The sequence below is a fragment of the Suncus etruscus genome, chromosome 3, assembly GCF_024139225.1.
Source record: "Suncus etruscus isolate mSunEtr1 chromosome 3, mSunEtr1.pri.cur, whole genome shotgun sequence".
Lineage (NCBI taxonomy): Eukaryota > Metazoa > Chordata > Mammalia > Eulipotyphla > Soricidae > Suncus > Suncus etruscus.
Window position 1 is genome coordinate 17,097,421 of NC_064850.1, and position 18,921 is coordinate 17,116,341.

The window sequence follows — 18,921 nt, forward strand, 5'->3', positions numbered from 1 at the left end:
TTCCAGCTCACCTCAGGAAGCTCATCACAAAGAGTGATGAGTTTAGTTGGATAAATAACTACATTTTGAACTGTCCTAATAATGAGAATGTATGAGGGAAATTGAGAACCTGTTTAGAGTACAGGCGGGGGTCGGGTGGGGAGGAGGGAGACTTGGGACATTGGTGATGGGAATGTTGCACTGGTGATGGGTGGTGTTAAGAAAAAAAAATATTGTTATTCAATAATGGAATACAATGTATATACAATATATTATTATATACAATACATTGCATTATATAAAAAAAAGAAGATTGTGAAGGAAAATAAAAAAAAAAAAAGAAAAGAAAAGTATGCCAGGAAAGCAAAAAAAAAAAAAAAAAAGAAAAGAAAATTGAACTAGGTAGAGATTTCACATTATCTCTTACAAAAAAAAAAATTGTGTGCCTAGATATTTACTCAATTAAGATGAAAATAAATCCACGTAAAAACTTGAACAAAATTTCTATAGTAGTTTCAGTCATAATTTCCAAAATTCAGAAGCAACCAAGATATCCATCACTAGGTGACTAGAGAAACAAACTGTGGTATATCAATATAAAAAAAAAAAAAAAAAAGGTTATGAACATCCTTTCTTTAAGTTCATCTAGTTACCTTCGCTCAAAATCTGAATTGATTCATTGTAACTCTGTGGTAGAGCAAATGCTTTGTATGTGTAAGACTTTGGATTCTGTCTTTGACACCAAAATACCAAAGGGGGGGGTATTTGGAACTAACAATAAGTTTATGGTAAATTGAATATTTTTCTGGGCTGCAATTTTTTTTTAACGTTCACATGATAGATTTGCCAGGATTTGATGAGCTTTAGGTGATTTGGTAAAATCCTTTTTTCAGACCTAATCTGGAAACCCGCACGTGACACCAGCCTGCAGAACCTTTAGAAAGCTTGGCAGGAGGAGGACACATGAAAGAAAGGTTTGTTCCCCCTGAATGTAATTTATGCAAGTATTTACAATAAGCTGCAATTGTAATGCACAGAGAACTGGGTTTTTTTTTTCCTTTTCAGAACCCCAAGAGGCTTTGTGTTCTGTGAAAAAGTATTACTATACAGTTGCTCCAATGACAGAGTTACCCGCACCTTTGTCTTACTTCCAGAATGCACAGATGTCCGAGGACAACCACTCGAACAATCCTGCACGTAGCCAGGTACAGTATCAGCTTTTACAACTGTTCTTGCCAGACTAAATTCGGTGAATATCACCCACACCTCCACGAGAGGCCGAAGGGCTGAGCAGGCATTCTCGACTATTTCATTTGTACCTGTGCTAAACTTCAACTGACAGAGCAGGGCTAACTTTGTGGTGGCTGAGACATCTTCCCTGCTTCAGCAAGTTCCTCCTCCATTCAAGGCTTCCCCAACCTCTTCAGCTGTTTATTTCACTTCTCTTGCTTTTACCTTTCTATAGCCTAACTGAGCTCATTTAATTTTGACAGTACCTACCGAGTGCCTGATAGTACTCAGCAAGTTTTTTGTCAGAAAGTGGAAAACTAAATGTAAAAGTACTCTAAAGAAACCTCAAAAACAATTGACTGATGGGGCTGGAGGGATAGCCTGGAGATAGGGTTTTTGCCTTGAATGCAGAAGGACAATGGTTTGAATCCCAGCATCCCATATGGTCCCCTAAACCTGCCAGGAGCAACTTCTGAGTGTAGAGCCATGAGTAACCCGTGAGCGCTGCCAGGTGTGACCAAAAACCAAAAAAAAAGATTGACTGAAAACTTAGTTTTGTTTCTCTCCACAGAAATCTTTAGTAAAAGGTGAAAGATTTATATGATCTGAAGAGAAACCAGAGTTAACCAAATGTGATTCTTGAGTGCAGAGCCAGGACTAACTCCTGAGTACTGCCACGTGTGGCACAAAAAATAAATATCCTAAGGCTATTGCAAAAAAAAAAGGAGAAAAGTAGGACAGTGGTTCGATTTCTGGCATCCCATATGGTCCCCTGTGCCTGCCAGGAGTGATTTCTGAGCACAGAGCCAGGAGTAACCCTGAGAACAGCAGGGTGTGACCCAAAAACCAAAAACAAAATATTTTGTTAATACAGCTCAACTCAAAGTTTCTGACTTTATAGGTCTGAGATGAGCTAGAGAATTTGCCTTTCTTTTTTTGTTTGTTTTTGGGGGGCACACCCGCTTTGCTCAGTGCTCAGGAATGACTTCAAGCAATGTTGGATGCCTGGGATCTACCTGGCCTTGAAAATGTGCTTTTCTTTTTTTTTTTTTTTTTTTTTTGGTTTCTGGGTCACACCCGGCGGTGCTCAGGGGTTACTCCTGGCTGTCTGCTCAGAAATAGCTCCTGGCAGGCACGGGGGACCATATGGGACACCGGGATTTGAACCAACCACCTTTGGTCCTGGATCGGCTGCTTGCAAGGCAAAGCCGCTGTGCTATCTCTCCGGGCCCGGAAATGTGCTTTTCTGATAATTTCCAGATGTCTGGGATAGATAGGGCTCATAGTTTGAGACTCATTTTATTTGCTTAAAGAGAGAAAGGGTGGGGCCGGAGCAGCAGGTCTAGCAGTAAGGTGTCTGCCTTGCAAGCACTAACTTAGGACGGACCGAAGTTTGATCCCCCAACGTCTCCTATTGTTCCCCACGCCATGAGCGATTTCTGAGCGCATAGTCAGGAGTAACCCCTGAGCATCACCAGGTGTGGCCCAGAAACAAAAAAGAGAGAAATAAAGGGAAAGTGACAGGAAAATGATCATATTTCCTTGGAGGGTCTGGGTGTAGGATTACCCAAGCAGTGCCCAAACGCTTGAGAGGCTGCTCCCAGCTATTATTTTTAAACTGAACCCTGGTCTCTTGCAGATAAACCTGCACTCTGCTCTTTGATGAGCTATCTCTTCTGGCTCTTAGCAGCATTTTTTCTTTCAAAATAAAAAGTCTTTTTGTTTTGTTTTGTGACATGACTTGACCACATCGGAGGTGCTCAGGGTGTTACTCCTGGTTCTGAGCTCAGGAATCATTCCTGGTGGGCTTGGGATGCCAGGGATTGAACCCTGGTTGGCCACATGCAAGGCGTCACACACCCTTATTATTGCTGCAGTCTCTAGAATGTCATTTGTTAACCAACAAAGAAGCCTAAAAGTTTATACCTGAAGGATATGTACTGTTTCCTATATAAAGCAATTGCTGGATATTTTATGCAAGCCTGGTAACTTTCCTGTGCTAGATTTACATTAAAATGTAACTGGTTTTTCTAAATGTGTCATCTCGGACTCTTTGCTGAATTCAGAACATTAAATACAAATAGCTTTATTAAGTTGTTAGCATATCACAGACTATTATTATTAACCTCAAAATGGTATGTCACTTTCTGAAAATGTGAGAAAACCTATAAAATTAAAGATAGCAAACCTTTAAGCTTGTGACACTGGGAAAGAAGTGATCTAAATTTAAACCTAGTGTCCATAATCTCAGACAGCCTTTGATTGTGTTATTAAACTGTTCATAGTAAGTGATTTGTTTTCCTTGCTAATCAGAGTAAAGAGAAAAAAATCTTAAAAATCTTAGCCTTCAGAGTATCATACTTCCTTTTGCAATGAAGGGAAAGCCAGAATCTTTGACATAGATATTAACAGTTTATTAAATTCTAGTTTTTTTTTTTTTTTTTTTTTTTTTTGGTTTTTGGGCCACACCCGGCGGTGCTCAGGGGTTACTCCTGGCTGTCTGCTCAGAAATAGCTCCTGGCAGGCACGGGGGGGACCATATGGGACACCGGGATTCGAACCAACCACCTTTGGTCCTGGATCGGCTGCTCACAAGGCAAATGCCACTGTGCTATCTCTCCGGGCCCTAAATTCTAGTTTTAAGCCTAACACATCAACCCATAAATGTCACCCACCAGTTAAGTGAACTCTTCAGGGAAATTACAGCCTGCCTTGGCATTAGTGTAATGGTTAAGACTCTAAATCTAGGGGCCAGAGACAGTACAGCATGCTGTCAACCTACCTTCAATCAATCCCTGACACTGCTTATGGTCCCTGGAGCTTGCCAGGACAAAGCCCTGTATATATCTGGATATGACCCAACTTCTCCCCTCAAAAAAAAAAAAACCAAACAAACAAAAAAACACCAAAGACTAAATTTGAAGAATCTCACAAAGCTTGCCCAAGTGTTGAATGAAAGTCTCTCTTCTGTCAGATACTTTCTATGATTAATACTTTCAGGGATAAGTTTAAAGTTTTCCTTGCATGTCATCAACCATGGTTTGATTCACAACATTGAATACAGTCCCCAGAGCAATGACAGGAGAGATCCTTGAACACAGTCAGTAGTAAGCCTGAGCACAGCTGGATGTGGCCAGCTGAAATAATTAAATATTTTCGGAGCCAAAGAGATAGAACAACGATGGGGCGTTTGCCTTGCATGCAGCTGACCCAGGACTGACGGTGGTTTGAATCCCAGCATCCCATATGGTACCCTGTGCCTGCCAGGAGTAACTCCTGAGCGCCACTGGATGTGACCCAACCCCTCCCCCCAAATATATAATAATAGTAATAGTAATAGTAATAATTAAATATTTTCATATTTTTCATATAATTTGCAGATTCTTCAGTTAAGCAACTTTTCTCATTATCCTACAATATAGGCTTTGCTTTACATTTCTGATTCTAGAAATATAAACAATATTTAGAAAAGCTTATAACATTGACGGTTTCCTTTTATTCATTTTAAAAAGGTAAATAGACACAGTAAAGTATAACTAGTATGTTGAATGTTGTTGCATGGAAATATATGTATGGAGTTTTTGTTGTTGTTTTTTTGTTTTTTGTTTTTGTTTTTTGGGGGGCCACACCCAGGGGTGCTCAGGGGTTACTCCTGGCTGTCTGCTCAGAAATAGCTCCTGGCAGGCACGGGGGACCATATAGGACTCCGGGATTTGAACCAACCAGCTTGGGTCCTGGGTCGGCTGTTTGCAAGGCAAACACCGCTGTGCTATCTCTCCGGCCCCATGTACAGAGTTTTTGATAAAAATATAACATGAGGGGGCCGGGTAGGTGGCGCTGGAGGTAAGGTGTCTGCCTTGCAAGCGCTAGCCAAGGAAGGACCTCGGTTCGATCCCCCGGCGTCCCATATGGTCCACCCAAGCCAGGGGCGATTTCTGAGCACATAGCCAGGAGTAACCCCTGAGCGTCAAACGGGTGTGGCCCAAAAACCAAAAAAAAAAAAAAAAAAAAAAAAAATATAACATGAGGGGCCGGGAAGGTGGCGCTAAAGGTAAGGTGTCTGCCTTGCAAGCGCTAGCGTAGGACGGACCGCGGTTCGATCCCCCGGTGTCCCATATGGTCCCCCCCAAGCCAGGGGCGATTTCTGAGCGCATAGCCAGGAGTAATCCCTGAGCGTCAAACGGGTGTGGCCCAAAAACCAAAAAAAAAAAAAAAAATATATATATATATATATATATATATATATATATATATATATATATATAAAACATGAATTTTTTTATGACTCTGTATGTGTTATAGAACATTAGAAATTGAGGTACTGAGCCAGATAGCATGGAGGTAAGGCATTTGCCTTATAGAAGGACGGTGGTTCAAATCCCGGCATCCCATATGGTCCCCCGAGCCTGCTAGGATCAATTTCTGAGCCTAGAGCCAGGAGTAACCCCTGAGCGCTGCTGGGTGTGACGCAAAAACCCAAAAAAAGGGAAGAAGAAAAAAGAAATTGAGGTACTACCCCACTTCGAATGACCCCTGGGCATCAAGTCAGGAATTAGCCTTGAGCATAGACAAGTATGGCCCCAAAAGTAAAAAAAATCAGGTAATAGTGAAGCAAAGAAAGCAAAGTATAAGAAAGACTATATTAATTGGGTAGCCATTTGTATGAAAGAGGGAAGTAGGCATTTATGTTTGTAATACAGTACATGCTCAGACTTTGAGTTTGCAGAGAACATAACAGTGGTAACCTGAGAGATTAGGAAGCTAATTTCAAGAGATTATTTACTTTTTATATATAGTCATTGACTTTAGAACTCTGTTAGATTTTTATGTCAAGGGAAATTAAATACACTTAAAAAGCCAGTTTTAAAAATTGTTCCCAAAGCCTGTGTAAGAGAAACATGCCTTTAGTATGGCCTTATCAGGTTGATAGACAGGACATGGTGGAATCTGTTAATGTTCATTATAAACCAGAACATCCAGTTGAATGCTGTAATGGAGCATATTATAACCAACCCCTTGTTGGATTGACCTAGTCAAACTGTACGCAGCTTCCTTTTGTTAAGTTCTGTCAGTACCTTGTATATCCTTTTTTGTTTGTTTGTTTGTTTTTGGTTGGTTTGTTTTGGGTCACACCAGCAGCGCTCAGGGGTTACTCCTGACTCTATGCTCAGAAATCACTCCTGGGCCCGGAGAGATAGCACAGTGGTGCTTGCCTTGCAAGCAGCCGATCCAGAACCTAAGGTGGTTGGTTCGAATCCCAGTGTCCCATATGGTCCCCTGTGACTGCCAGGAGCTATTTCTGAGCAAACAGCCAGGAGTAACCCCTGAGCACCGCCGGGTGTGACCCAAAAACCAAAAAAAAAAAAAAAAAAAGAAAAAGAAATCACTCCTGGCAGGGTCAGAGACCATATGGGATGCCGGAATTTGAACCACTTTCCTGGATACAAGGCAAGTGCCCTGCCTCAATGCTATCTCTCTAGCCCCACCCTGGAGTACCTTGTATATCTGATGGGTATTGGGTATTGAATAGTTTCTCCCATTCTGTGGGTGGCTTTTGTATCCTATATCCTGTGAGGTGCAGAAGCTTCTCAGCTTAATATAGTTCCATCTGTTTATCTCCTCTTCCACTTGTTTGGAGAGTGATGTTTCCTCCTTGAAGATGCCTTTAGTCTTAATGTCATGGAGTATTTTACCTATGCGTTCTATTTACCTTATGGTTTCGGGTCTGATATCAAGGTCTTTAATTCATTTGGATTTGACCTTTGTGCATGGTGTTAGATGGTGGTCTGAGTTCACTTTTTTGCATGTGGCTGACCAGTTGTCCCAGCACCACTTGTTGAAGAGGCTTTCCTTGCTCCATTTTGCGTTTCTTGCCCCTTTATCAAAGATTAATTGATTGTATGTCTGGGGATGTATGCAGCTTTTTTGTTTGTTTGTTTGTTTGTTTTTGGGTCATATCCTGCAGTCCTCAGGGGTTTCTTCTGGCTCTACACTCAGATATTGCTCCTGGCAGGCAGGGGGGACCATATGCTGGTTTTTTTGAACCACCATCTGTCCTGGATCAGCTGCTTACAAGGCAAATGCCCTACTGCTGTGCTATCTCTCCAGCCCCAATGTATGCAGCTTTTTAAGATAACTGAGGTGTCCTAAAAAGAGTCTAAGATTTGGAGAAAGATGATTGAACTTGGGGCCGGGCGGTGGCGCTAAAGGTAAAGTGCCTGCCTTGCCTGCGCTAACCTTGGACGGACCGCGGTTCGATCCCCCGGTGTCCCATATGGTCCCCCAAGCCAGGAGCAACTTCTGAGCACATAGCCAGGAGTAACCCCTGAGCGTTACCGGGTGTGGCCCAAAAAAAAAAAAAAAAAAAAAAAAAAAGATGATTGAACTTATGTTGCTTTTTTTTTTTGTGTGGTTTTTGGGTCACACCCGGCAGTGCTCAGGGGTTATTCCTGGCTCCAGGCTCAGAAATCGCTCCTGGCAGGTACGGGGGACCATATGGGACTCCGGGATTCAAACCGATGACCTTCTGCATGAAAGGCAAATGCCTTACCTCCATGCTATCTCTCCGGCCCGCTTTTTTTTTTTTTTAATAATTTTTATTGTGACCAAAAAGTGAGTAACAAATATTTCACAGTAATATTGAAGGTTCATAGTGAAGAACTTATGTTATTTTTGTGTGTGGTAGGGAGAAGGATGTGGGGATAAGCGCTTAGGACTTACTCTTGAACTCTGCTCAGGAATCATTTATGGAGCAATTTCTGAGTGCAGAGCCCTCAGTGCCGCTGAGTGTGGCCCCAAGAAAACAAAAAAGAAAGAAAAAGGAATCACTCCTGGCAGCCTCGGGGTCCATATAGGTTGCCAGGATCAAATACACCCAAGGTAGCCAATGCAGTGCAAGCACTGGCCTAAAGTTATTAAATTTAATTCTTGCCTCTGCTATTTTCTGGCTCTGATTTGTGGGGGAGGTTGGTTTTTGGGCCACACCTGGTGACACTTAGGGGTTACTCCTGGCAATGTGCCCAGAAATCCCTCCTGTCTTGGGAGACCAGGGGATCAAACTGTGGTCCATCCTAGGTTAGTGCGTGCAAGGCAGACACCCTACTGCTTGCGCCACCGCTCCAGCTCCTGGCTCCGATATTTTACACAATTTTATTTCAGTGTGAATTCCACATGCACCCCTCTAATGACTCCAAGAGGCAAGGACCATGCAAAAGCAAGGGGTTTTTAAAATACAAGCATATGTAGGGGCTCTCAACGTGGCCTAACAGAAGACAGAGGATGAGGGCCCCAAACCAGATTTAACAAGCCTTTTCAGACAATGGAAAATTACAGTAGGGTGGTCCATTTCAGGAAGTAGTGACACTTGACATTTGCTCAGTTACATATTTGTAAGATTTAGATAACCACAAGTTACAAGGTTTGCAACAGTTAAAATGTAATTTTTGGTCAAGGACAAGTTCTTGGGATTTAGGAAGGGGTGGGATGCAGGGCATCAAGTGTGAGTCCTTGGGAAGCTGCCGGGAAAAATTATTTTATTTCTTTTACCTTTCAAGTGTTTATCAAAATCTCCTGATGTATGAAGAGAATAAAAATGTAAATGGTGGGTGAGGGGCATGAAGGGATAGTACAATGGACAGGACACTTACCTTTTAAATGGTTGACCCAGGCTCGATCCCCAGCATCCCATTTGGGAGTGATTCAGAGTGAGTACATAGTGAGGTATGCAAAAAAAAAAAAAATTAAGTGCTTTTTCAGCCATCAAAGACAATGTAAAAATGTAAAAATAACTCATTACTTGTGTTTCCATTCTTGTGAAACATTTAATCACCAAGTTATTTATATTTATGTTGCTGATCATTTGTCTGAAACATAACATTCTTTGGGTATGACCTACTCACTCCTTTTAAGAAACCAGAAGTAGCATCCCTTAGTTCATCAGCCCTTACCCACAGACAGGTCTGCTCCTTGTTGCGTATTTCAGTCCTCCACTCCCTACCTACCTTATAGTCATTTCCTGCTGCTTCTGCACTTTGGCCACTCTGTGACTTGAGTTGAGCAAACATTTTTTTCTTGTTAAATTCTATATTTCTACCTCTGTGCTTCAGTGTTTTGGCATAATTTCCTTTCCATTCCTTAAATAAGGATTTAAGTCTTCATAAATACTTCCTCATGGTTTCCAAAAGCTCCTTCCCAGCCTCCAGACTAACTGGGTTGGGGAGAGAAGGCCAGTGCCTTAGTAAGGCCAACTCCTCTTCTCTTTTGTTCCCTTTGCTCTAGACACTTCCCTGTTCCTTTCCTTATCATGCCCTTATCTAGTATCTCAATCTCTTCCTCTAAGCCTAACTCTGTACTTTGACCTGACAGCTTAGAGGAAGATCTCAAGTCTATAATATCCATAAAATAACTTGTTTTGTTTGGGAGGCCACACCCAGTGATCTTCGGGAGACCATTTTGCTCTGGGAATCAAGTCCAGATTTAATGCATGCAAAGCTTGTACTCCAACCTATTGACCTATCTCCCCAGTCCCTAAAATAATTTTCAAGTTTGAATTTCTTCTGTTGTTAAATCATCTTTTGAGGTTTTTTTGTTTTTTTTTAAACAGCATGGTTACAAGATTGTTTGCATTTTTTTTTCCCACATAAAGTTCACCATTTTTTAGACGGCCACACCCAGTGGTGTTCAGGGGTTACTACTCACTCTGTACTAAGGAATCAGTCCTGGTAGGCGCAGGAGACCATATGGGATGTCAGGGAACACCCTACTGCTGTGCTATCACTTCAGCCCCTGGTTCTTGTAATCTTCATCTCTATTGTCTCTGGATATCATCCTTTTATTTTGGTTTTTCGGGCCACACCCGTTTGATGCTCAGGGGTTTACTCCTGGCTAAGCGCTCAGAAATTGTCCCTGGCTTGGGGGACCATATGGGACACTGGGGGATTGAACCGCAGTCCCGATCTTTCCTTGGCTAGCGCTTGCAAGGCAGACACCTTACGTCTAGTGCCACCTTGCCAGCCCCTGGATATCATCCTTACACTGGATTTTATTTTGCTTATATCCCACAGATGAGTGTTATTTTATGTTTATCTCTCTCCCTTTGACTTATTTCACTCAGCATAATAATAATATCCATGTACCTCATATATAAGCATATGTCATGGCTTCATTTTTTTCCTGAGGCTGCATAGTATTCCATTGTATAGATATAGCATAGTTTCTTCAGCCACTCATCTGGGTTGCTTCCAGATTTTGGTTATTGTAAATAGTACTGCAGTGAACATAGGAGTGCAGAGGGTATTGTTGTATTGTGTTTTTGTGTTCCTAGGGTATACCCCTAGGAATGGTATTGCTAGATCAGTTTTTTAAGGAATATCTATATTGTCTTCCAGAAAGGCTGGATGGCATTCCCACTAGAAGTAGATGAGAATTCCTTTCTCCACCCCACATACACACAAGGATCTGTTGCTTCTGTTCTTTGTGATGTGTGCCATTCTCTGTGGTATGATGATACCTTACTGTTTTTGATTTGCTTCTCCCTGATTGTTAGTGATGTGAGGCATTTTTTCACATGTCTTTTGGCCAAGTGTATTTCTTATTTGAGGAAATGTCTGTTCATTTCTACTTCCCATTTTTTGATGGGATTAGATTTTTTTTTTTTGGGTCACACCCGGCAGTGCTCAGGGGTTACTCCTGGCTGTCTGCTCAGAAATAGCTCCTGGCAGGCACCGGGGACCATATGGGACACTGGATTCGAACCAACCACCTTTGGTCCTGTATCGGCTGCTTGCAAGGCAAACGCCGCTGTGCTATCTCTCCAGGCCCAAGGGATTAGATTTTTTTTCTTGTTCTGCAAGTACCTTATATATCTTAGATATTGGCCCTTGATCAGATGGGTGTTGGGTGAATAGTTTCACCCAATTAAAAGATTATTTGGTTATATACCTGGTGGTCAGTCTCAGAATACTCAAATCTGTTTTATTCATCTGAGGTTCTTTGTTCCAATACCTTGCTGTTTTAATTACTATTGCTTTATAGTACAATTTAAAGTTGGGGAAACTGGGCCTGAGAGATAGCATGGAGGTAAGGCATTTGCCTTGCATGCAGAAGGATGTTGAGTCCCGGCATCCCATATGGTACCCTGAGCCTGCCGGGGGCGATTTCTTTTATTTTTTTTATTTTTTTTTATTTTTTTGGTTTTTGGTTTTTGGTTTTTGTGTCACACTCAGCAGCGCTCAGGGGTTACTCCTGGCTCTACGCTCAGAAATAGCCCCTGGCAGGCACGGGGGACCATATGGGATGCCTGGATTCGAACCACCATCCTTCTGCATGAAAGGCAAATACCTTACCTCCGTGCTATCTCGCTGGCCCCCCCGGGGGTGGGGCAATTTCTGATCATAGAGCCAAGAGTAGCCCCTGAGCGCTGCCGGGTATGACCCAAAAACCAAAATAAATAAATAAAGTTGGGGAAAGTGATTTCTCCCATCTTCTTTATTAGACTTACTTTGGCAGTTTGTGGACATTTATTGTTCCAAATAAATTTCAGGAGTATCTGATTCACTTTGAAAAATGTCATGGGTATCCTTAGAGGGATTGCATTTAATCTGTACAATACTTCGGGGAGTATTGCCATTTATGATGTTAATCCTCCCGATCCATGAACAGGGTATGTGTTTCCACTTCCTGGTGTCCTCTTATTTCTTGAAGCCATGTTTTGTAGTTTTCTTTGTATAGGTCTTTCACCTCTTTAGTTAAGTTGACTTTAAGATACTTGATTTTCTTTTTTACCCCCCTTTTGGGGGGGCTTGAGCCACATCTGCTGTCAGTCAGGGGAGATGCCTGATTCTGTGCTCGGAAATCACTCCTGACAGGCTCTGGTGACCATATGGGATGCTTGGGATTAAACCCAGATCCATCCTGGGTTGGCCACGTGCAAGGCAAGCGCTCTACCACTGTGCTATCACTCCAGCTTCCAAGGTACTTGATTTTCTGAGGCATAATTGTGAATGGCATTGTTTAGCAATGTCTCTTTCTTCTCTTTCATTATTTATGTATAAAAATGCCATGGATTTTCATGTGTTCATTTTGTAGCCTGTCACTTCAATACAAATCTATTGTTTGTAGAAGCTTTTTGATAGAGTCTTTAGGATTTTCTAAATGTAGTATCACGACATTACAAAAAGAGAGGTCTTGACTTTCTCCTTTCCTGTCTGGATGCCCTTGATATCTTTTTTTTGCCTGATTGCTATTGCAAGTACTTCCAATCTATGTTGAACAGAGGACTCAAGAGGGGGCAACTTTTTCTTATGCCAGATCTTAGAGGAAAGGTTTTTAGTTTTTCCATTGAGTATAATATTGGCCATAGGCTTGTGGTAAAATGGCCTTGACTGGGGCCGGCGAGGTGGCGCTAGAGGTAAGGTGTCTGCCTTGCAAGCCAAGGAAAGATCACGACCTTCGATCCCCCGGCATCCCATATGGTCCCCCCAAGCCAGGGGCAGTTTCTGAGTGCTTAGCCAGGAGTAACCCCTGAGCATCAAACAGTTGTGGCCTGAAAAACCAAAAAAAAAAAAAAAAAAAAGGCCTTGACTGTATTGAGAAAAGTTCCTTCTATTCCCATATTGTTGAGTTTTTATCATGAATAGGAGTTGGATATTGTCAAATGCTTTCTCTGCATCTGTTGATATGGTCATATGATTTTTATTTTTCCTTTTCTTGATAATGGTATATTATGTTGATTGACTTGTGTATGTTAAACCATCCATGCACCTCCTATTTGGTCATGGTGTCTGACTTTCTTGATGAGCCATTGGATCCTATTTGTTAGAATTTTGTTGAGGATCTTTGCATCTATGTTCATCAACGATATTATTGGCCTATAGTTCTCTTTTTTGGTGGCATCTCTGCTTTGATGTCAGGGTGATGTTAGCTTTATAAAAACTTTGGGAATGTTTCTGGCAGAGCTTGAAATAGCTTGGCAATAGGCCCTCTTTAAAAGTTTGAAAGAATTCAGTAATGAATCCATCTGGGCCTGGGCTTTTGTTTTTGGGAAGCCTTTTGATTACCATTTCAATTTCCCCAATAGTGATAGGTCTGTTCAGATATTCCAGATTCTCTTTGTTCAACCTTTCGAGGTTATAACTGTCCAAGAATTTATTCTTTTCTTCCAGTTTTTCTCATGTTTTGTGGCATAAAGTTTCTCAAAGTACCGTATATACTTGAGTATAAGCCAAACCCGAGTATAAACCAACCCCCCCTAATTTTTTTAAACTTTTATTAATTTTTTTTTTGTTTTGGGGCCACACCCAGTGACACTCAAGGGTTACTCCTGGCTATGCTCTCAGAAATCGCTTCTGACTTTCGGGGCCATATGGGACGCCAGAGGATCGAACCACCATCTGTCCTAGGCTAGCATGGACAAGGCAGACACCTTACCCCTTGCACCACCACTCCAGCCCCCCTTCTCAGTTTTTATGGGACACAGGAGGCACTCTGTCTCCCTCTAGCTGTCCTTTTAATCCCTGCACTCCAGCCAGCTGCTCTTGGAGAAGCCCTCTCTCCCTGCTCTCAATGTAGATCACAATTTAAAAATCACAGTCACTCATTAGAAATGACAAATGTAAAATGATTGTTGGCACTTCAAAGTCTAGCTTTATTAAAGATATACTATTAACCTTTGAGGGTTCTACTCTTTTTCTCTCTCTCTCTTTTTTTTTTTTTTTTTGATTTTTGGTTTTTGGCCCACACCTGGCAGTGCTCAGGGGTTGCTCCTGGCTAATTGCTCAGAAATAGCTCCTGGCAGGCACGGGGGGGACCATATGGGACTTCGGAATTCGAACCAACCACCTTAGGTCCTGGGTCAGCTGCTTCAAGGTAAATGCGTGCTATCTCTCTGGCCCCTACTCTTTTTGTCTTATGTTTTTTAATTTCCATTTGATGTGCATTAAAAGAGAGGTAGTCTTATACGGCGAATATAGCCCAAACCCTATATTGTAACAGGAAAAGTAGGGGGTGATCTTATACGCCAGAAAATATGTACCCAAAACAGTTACAATAATTGAGGAATCAGTAGATTTATACATGATTGTTTGATATACTGTATACCATTAGCATACCATATTAACCCATAGTATTTTTTTTTCTTTTTTTTTTCTTTTTTTTTTTTTTTTGGTTTTTGGGCCACACCCGTTTGACGCTCAGGGGTTACTCCTGGCTATGCACTCAGAAATCGCCCTGGCTTGGGGGGACCATATGGGACACCGGGGGATCAAACCGAGGTCCGTCCTACGCTAGCGCTTGCAAGGCAGACACCTTACCTCTAGCGCCACCTTCCCGGCCCCAACCCATAGTATTTAATGGCAACTTTAATAAAGTGAATAAACTATTTAAGACAGTAAAGCATTGTAAATAAATAGTAAAAAATCCTGAATTCTTGTACTCCAATACCCCTGATTATAAGGATTCAGGATTAATAAACATTTTTTTTTCTTTTTCTTTTTTTTGGGGGGGGGGGTTAGTCACACCTGGCAGTGCTCGGGGGTTACTCCTGGCTCCATGCTCAGAGCCTTCTACATGCAAGGCAAACGCTTTACCTTCATGCTATCTCTCCAGCCTCTGGATTTATAAACATTTATTTGCACAACTTTACTGCCTTAAATGGGTTTTTCATTTAAGTAAATGTGCTAGTGAATATTGTGGATTAAGTAAGTAGTTCAATGGCATTGAGTTCAGCCACCTATCTCTTCAGCTTGGCTGAGTCTTGTGGACTGAGCTGAAGCACCGCCCCCTCCAGCAGACTGAAGGCAGAAGATGACTGGAGACTGCATGTGATTCGGTGTGCACGCACCAAATCAAATAACCTATATGACCTGAGTATAAGCCGAATTCTGGCTTTCAGCACAAATTTTGTGCCGGAAACACTTGGCTTATACTCAAGAAGAATATATGGTAATCTCTGATTACTTTGAATTTCTGCGGTATCTGTAGTAACCTCCCCCTTTTCATTTCTAATTAGGTTTCTCTCTGAGTCTCTTTTCTCTTTCTTTATGAGTTTTGCTGAGTTTATTGATTTTTTTTTTTTTTTTTGGTTTTTGGGCCACACCCGGTAATGTTCAGGGGTTACTCCTGGCTATGTGCTCAGAAGTTGCTCCTGGCTTGGGGGACCATATGGGACACCGGGGGATCGAACGGCGGTCCGTCCAAGGCTACCAAGGCTAGTGCAGGCAAGGCAGGCACCTTACCTTTAGCGCCACTGCCCGGCCCCTATTGATTTTTTTTTTTCAAAGAACCAACTCTTGCTTTCATTGATCTTTTGGATTATTCTTTTGGTTTCCACTTCATTAATTTTTACTCTGAGCCTTGTTATTTCCTTCCTTCTGTCTATTTTTGGTTCTTATTGTTGGTCATTTTGTAATTTTTTAAGCTGTGCTATTAAGTTATTTATGTAGTCTTGTCTTTTTTTCCTGATGAGTGCTTGCAAAGTTGTAAAATTTTCTCTCAATACTGCTTTTGTTGTGTCCACATATTCTGATGATTCATATCTTTATTCTTATTTGTTTCCAGAAATCTTTTGATTTCATCTCTAACCCACTGTTTAGTAGTGAGCTGTCCTGGGTCAGCCGTGTGCAAAGCAAACTCCCTACTGCTGCACTATTGCTTCGGTCCCTGTTAAGAACTTTGATCTAAAAAAAAAAAGAAAAGAAAAGAAATTTGAGGGTAGGGTGCTCAGTTGAGAATATTGGCCTTGCATATGTGAGATAACCATCACCTCCCCAAACAAATAAAAAGATTGGTTTCTACAGTTAGGTAGAGCTGGGTTCAAACCCGTTTTCACATTTGCTAGAGGCACAGTTCCCTCCTGGGCATCTATGAGAAAAGTATCTTATCACAGCACTTGTTTGACACATTTCAATCATGTTAAACTGTTAATGTGTCATGAGTAATATTCTCTGGTAATACTTTGTTGGGTACTATAGTAAAAATGAGATATAAGAGTGGTGTCTTGGGGCAGGAACCATAGTACAGCACAGCAGGTAGGGTGTTTGCCTTGCATGCAGCTGACTCGGATTCAACCTCTAGGGGTGAGAGAGAGAGGGGGGAGAGGGGGAGAGAGGGACAGGGAGAAGAAGAGAGGGGGAGGGGAGTGAGAGAGCACAGTGGTAGGGCATTTGCCTTGCACTTGGCCAACCCAGAACAGACCATGGTGGTTTGATTCCCGAATCCCATATGGTCCCTGGAGCCTGCCAGGAGTAACCCCTGAGTGCCACCGGGTGTGACAGCCCTGTTGCATTAAGCCCTTTGGATGGGCTTGGATAGAGGTGAATGGTGATGGAGGCCTTTTTCCTCCAGCTCAGGACCACATGGCTGCACATCCTTCCAACGGGTGGGTATCTGGATTCAGGAGAGCGGCGGGTATAAAACTCACAGGCAGTCAGTTTTCTTCAGGAGATAACTATCATCTTTATTTATGCCCTGGCCACCATACGTGTGGCCTATCATAACCATTTGCGCATGCTCTCCTCAGCTTGCCCTGCGACTTAACTTTTGTCAGCCATCTCTTCTGCTTCCTCCCCCATTCTGCATCCAGGTAAATCCTCTTTGCTCCTCAGGCAAAACTTTTTTTTTGTTTTTGTTTTTGGGCCACACCCGGCGGTGTTCAGGGATTACTCCTGGCTTTCTGCTCAGAAATAGCTCCTGGCAGGCACGGGGGACCATATGGGACACCGGGATTCGAACCAATCACCTTTGGTCCAGGATTGGCTGCTTGCAAGGCAAACGCCCCTTGTGCTATCTCTCCAGGCCCAGGCAAAACCTTTTATAAACTTCCAAGACTCCTCCCAGAAATGGGAGGATCTATTAGCAATCTTACTCGGGATGGGGCCAGAGAGGTGGCGCTAGAGGTAAAGTGTCTGCCTTGCAAGCGCTAGCCAAGGAAGGACAGCAGTTCCATCCCCCGGGGTCCCATATGGTCCCCCCAAGCCAGGGGCAATTTCTGAGCACTTAGCCAGGAGTAACTCCTGAGCGTCAAACGGGTGTGGCCCAAAAAACCAAAACAAAACAAAAAAAAAAAAGATTACACCAGAGGCCCCCTTCCCCCCCAAAAAAAAGAAAAGATTCAACTCCTAGGTACCTCATATGCCCCTTCCCCAAACAGCACCAGCAGTGATCCCTGAGTGTATAGCCAGGAGTAAGCCCTGAGTACAGCTCAGTATGGCCCAAGACAATAACAACAAGAGTTGTGTCTTCTCACATGATAATCCTAAGCAAACCCTTTCCATTCCAAACTGATGATGTTTTACTATTAGCACCATTGATTTATACTTACTGTTAATATCTTCTATTTTCTTGTCAACCAGAGGAGTGCCTGCTATTTTATTGTAGTTGTTACTTTTACTAATGTTGTAATTGCTCTTGGGACTCACTCTGCCCTTCACAAGAACTGAAATTTACATACTAAAAGGAATACAAAATTGGAAATTAAGGGCTGGGGTGGTAGTACAGCAGGTAGGGTGTTTGCCTTGTCTGATCCAACCTGGGTTTGATCCTCTGCATCCCATATAGTATCGCCCCAGCAAGACCAGGAGTAATTCGAGTGGAGAGCCAGGAGTAACTCCTGACCATCACTGGGCATGCCCTCCCCAAATTAAAAAATTTAAGCATGAGGACTAGGAAGAGAAACCCCAGAAGAAAAATGTAATTTAATAGTATTTGGATTAAATAATTAAGATTCCAATAGTTCTCATTTTTGCTCTCATTCATCAAGTATTATACCCTTACTCTGCTTGTTTTGAGTTTTGGGGTCACATTCAGTGGTGTTTTAGAATTGATTCCTGACTGCTCAGCAGTCACTCAAGGAGCCACATGGATTGCTGGGGATTGAACTAAAATTGGCCACCTGCAAGGCAAGTGCCTTAACTCCTCCTGTACTTTCTTCCCTTTCCTTAGTTCCTTATTCTTTTTTGGTGCGGGGACCACATCCCGTGATGCTCGGGGGTTACACCTGGCTTTGGGGGACCATCTGGGACCCCGGGATCAATCCCAGGTCCGTCCTGGGTCAGCCACCTTTTAACACAAATGCCCTACCACTGCGCTATCACTTCAGCTCCTTTTTCCTTATTCTTTACAGCAAGGTGGGAATTCATAGGGTTTAGGGCATTGACCTCTCTCTATAAAGATGGGATTTTTCTGTTTGTTTTGTTTTGGGGGCAACACTCAGGGATACTTAGGGTTTACTCCTGATTCTGCCCTCAGGAATCACTCCTCGCTGTACTTGTGGGATCATTTGGGATGCTGGGATAGAACTCTGGTCATCAGCTTGCAAGGCAAGTGCCCTACCCACTGTACTATCCTTCTGTCCCTTTGTCTTGTGTTTTTTGAGTGGGCATGTCTGCCTTTTTCAAGGGTCACACTTGGGAGGGGGAAGCTTATGGAATCATACTGTTGGGGTTTGAGTCATTATTATGGCTGTTGTCAGGGCTGTATGCAAGGCAGGTGTCTTAAACTCTGTACTATCTTTCTGTCCTTTAAAAATCTATAAAGACTTTTTGTTTGTTTCGGGCCACACCTGTTTGATGCTCAGGGGTTTACTCCTGGCTAAGCACTCAGAAATTGCCCCTGGCATGGGGGGACCATATGGGACGCCGGGGGATCGAACCATGGTCGTGATCTTTCCTTGGTTAGCGCTTGCAAGACAGACACCTTACTTCTAGCGCCACCTCGCCG

At 42.6% G+C, this 18,921-nt stretch overlaps 1 protein-coding gene and 1 non-coding gene across 2 annotated transcripts in view; one reads left to right on the plus strand and one right to left on the minus strand.

The window, feature by feature from the left end:
• The first annotated feature begins 933 nt into the window (after positions 1 to 933).
• PSEN1 (presenilin 1) overlaps positions 934 to 18,921 on the plus strand; it is a 49,293-nt gene continuing 31,305 nt past the window's right edge. The window contains exons 1-2 of the mRNA XM_049770407.1: positions 934 to 953; positions 1,045 to 1,184. Coding sequence (XP_049626364.1) covers positions 1,098 to 1,184 — 87 coding nt within the window. The 5' untranslated portion in view covers positions 934 to 953; positions 1,045 to 1,097. The remainder of the gene's footprint in view (positions 954 to 1,044; positions 1,185 to 18,921) is intronic.
• LOC126005506 (U5 spliceosomal RNA) lies at positions 1,717 to 1,834 on the minus strand. Its single transcript, XR_007494559.1, has one exon. It is a non-coding gene; the product is annotated as a U5 spliceosomal RNA (small nuclear RNA).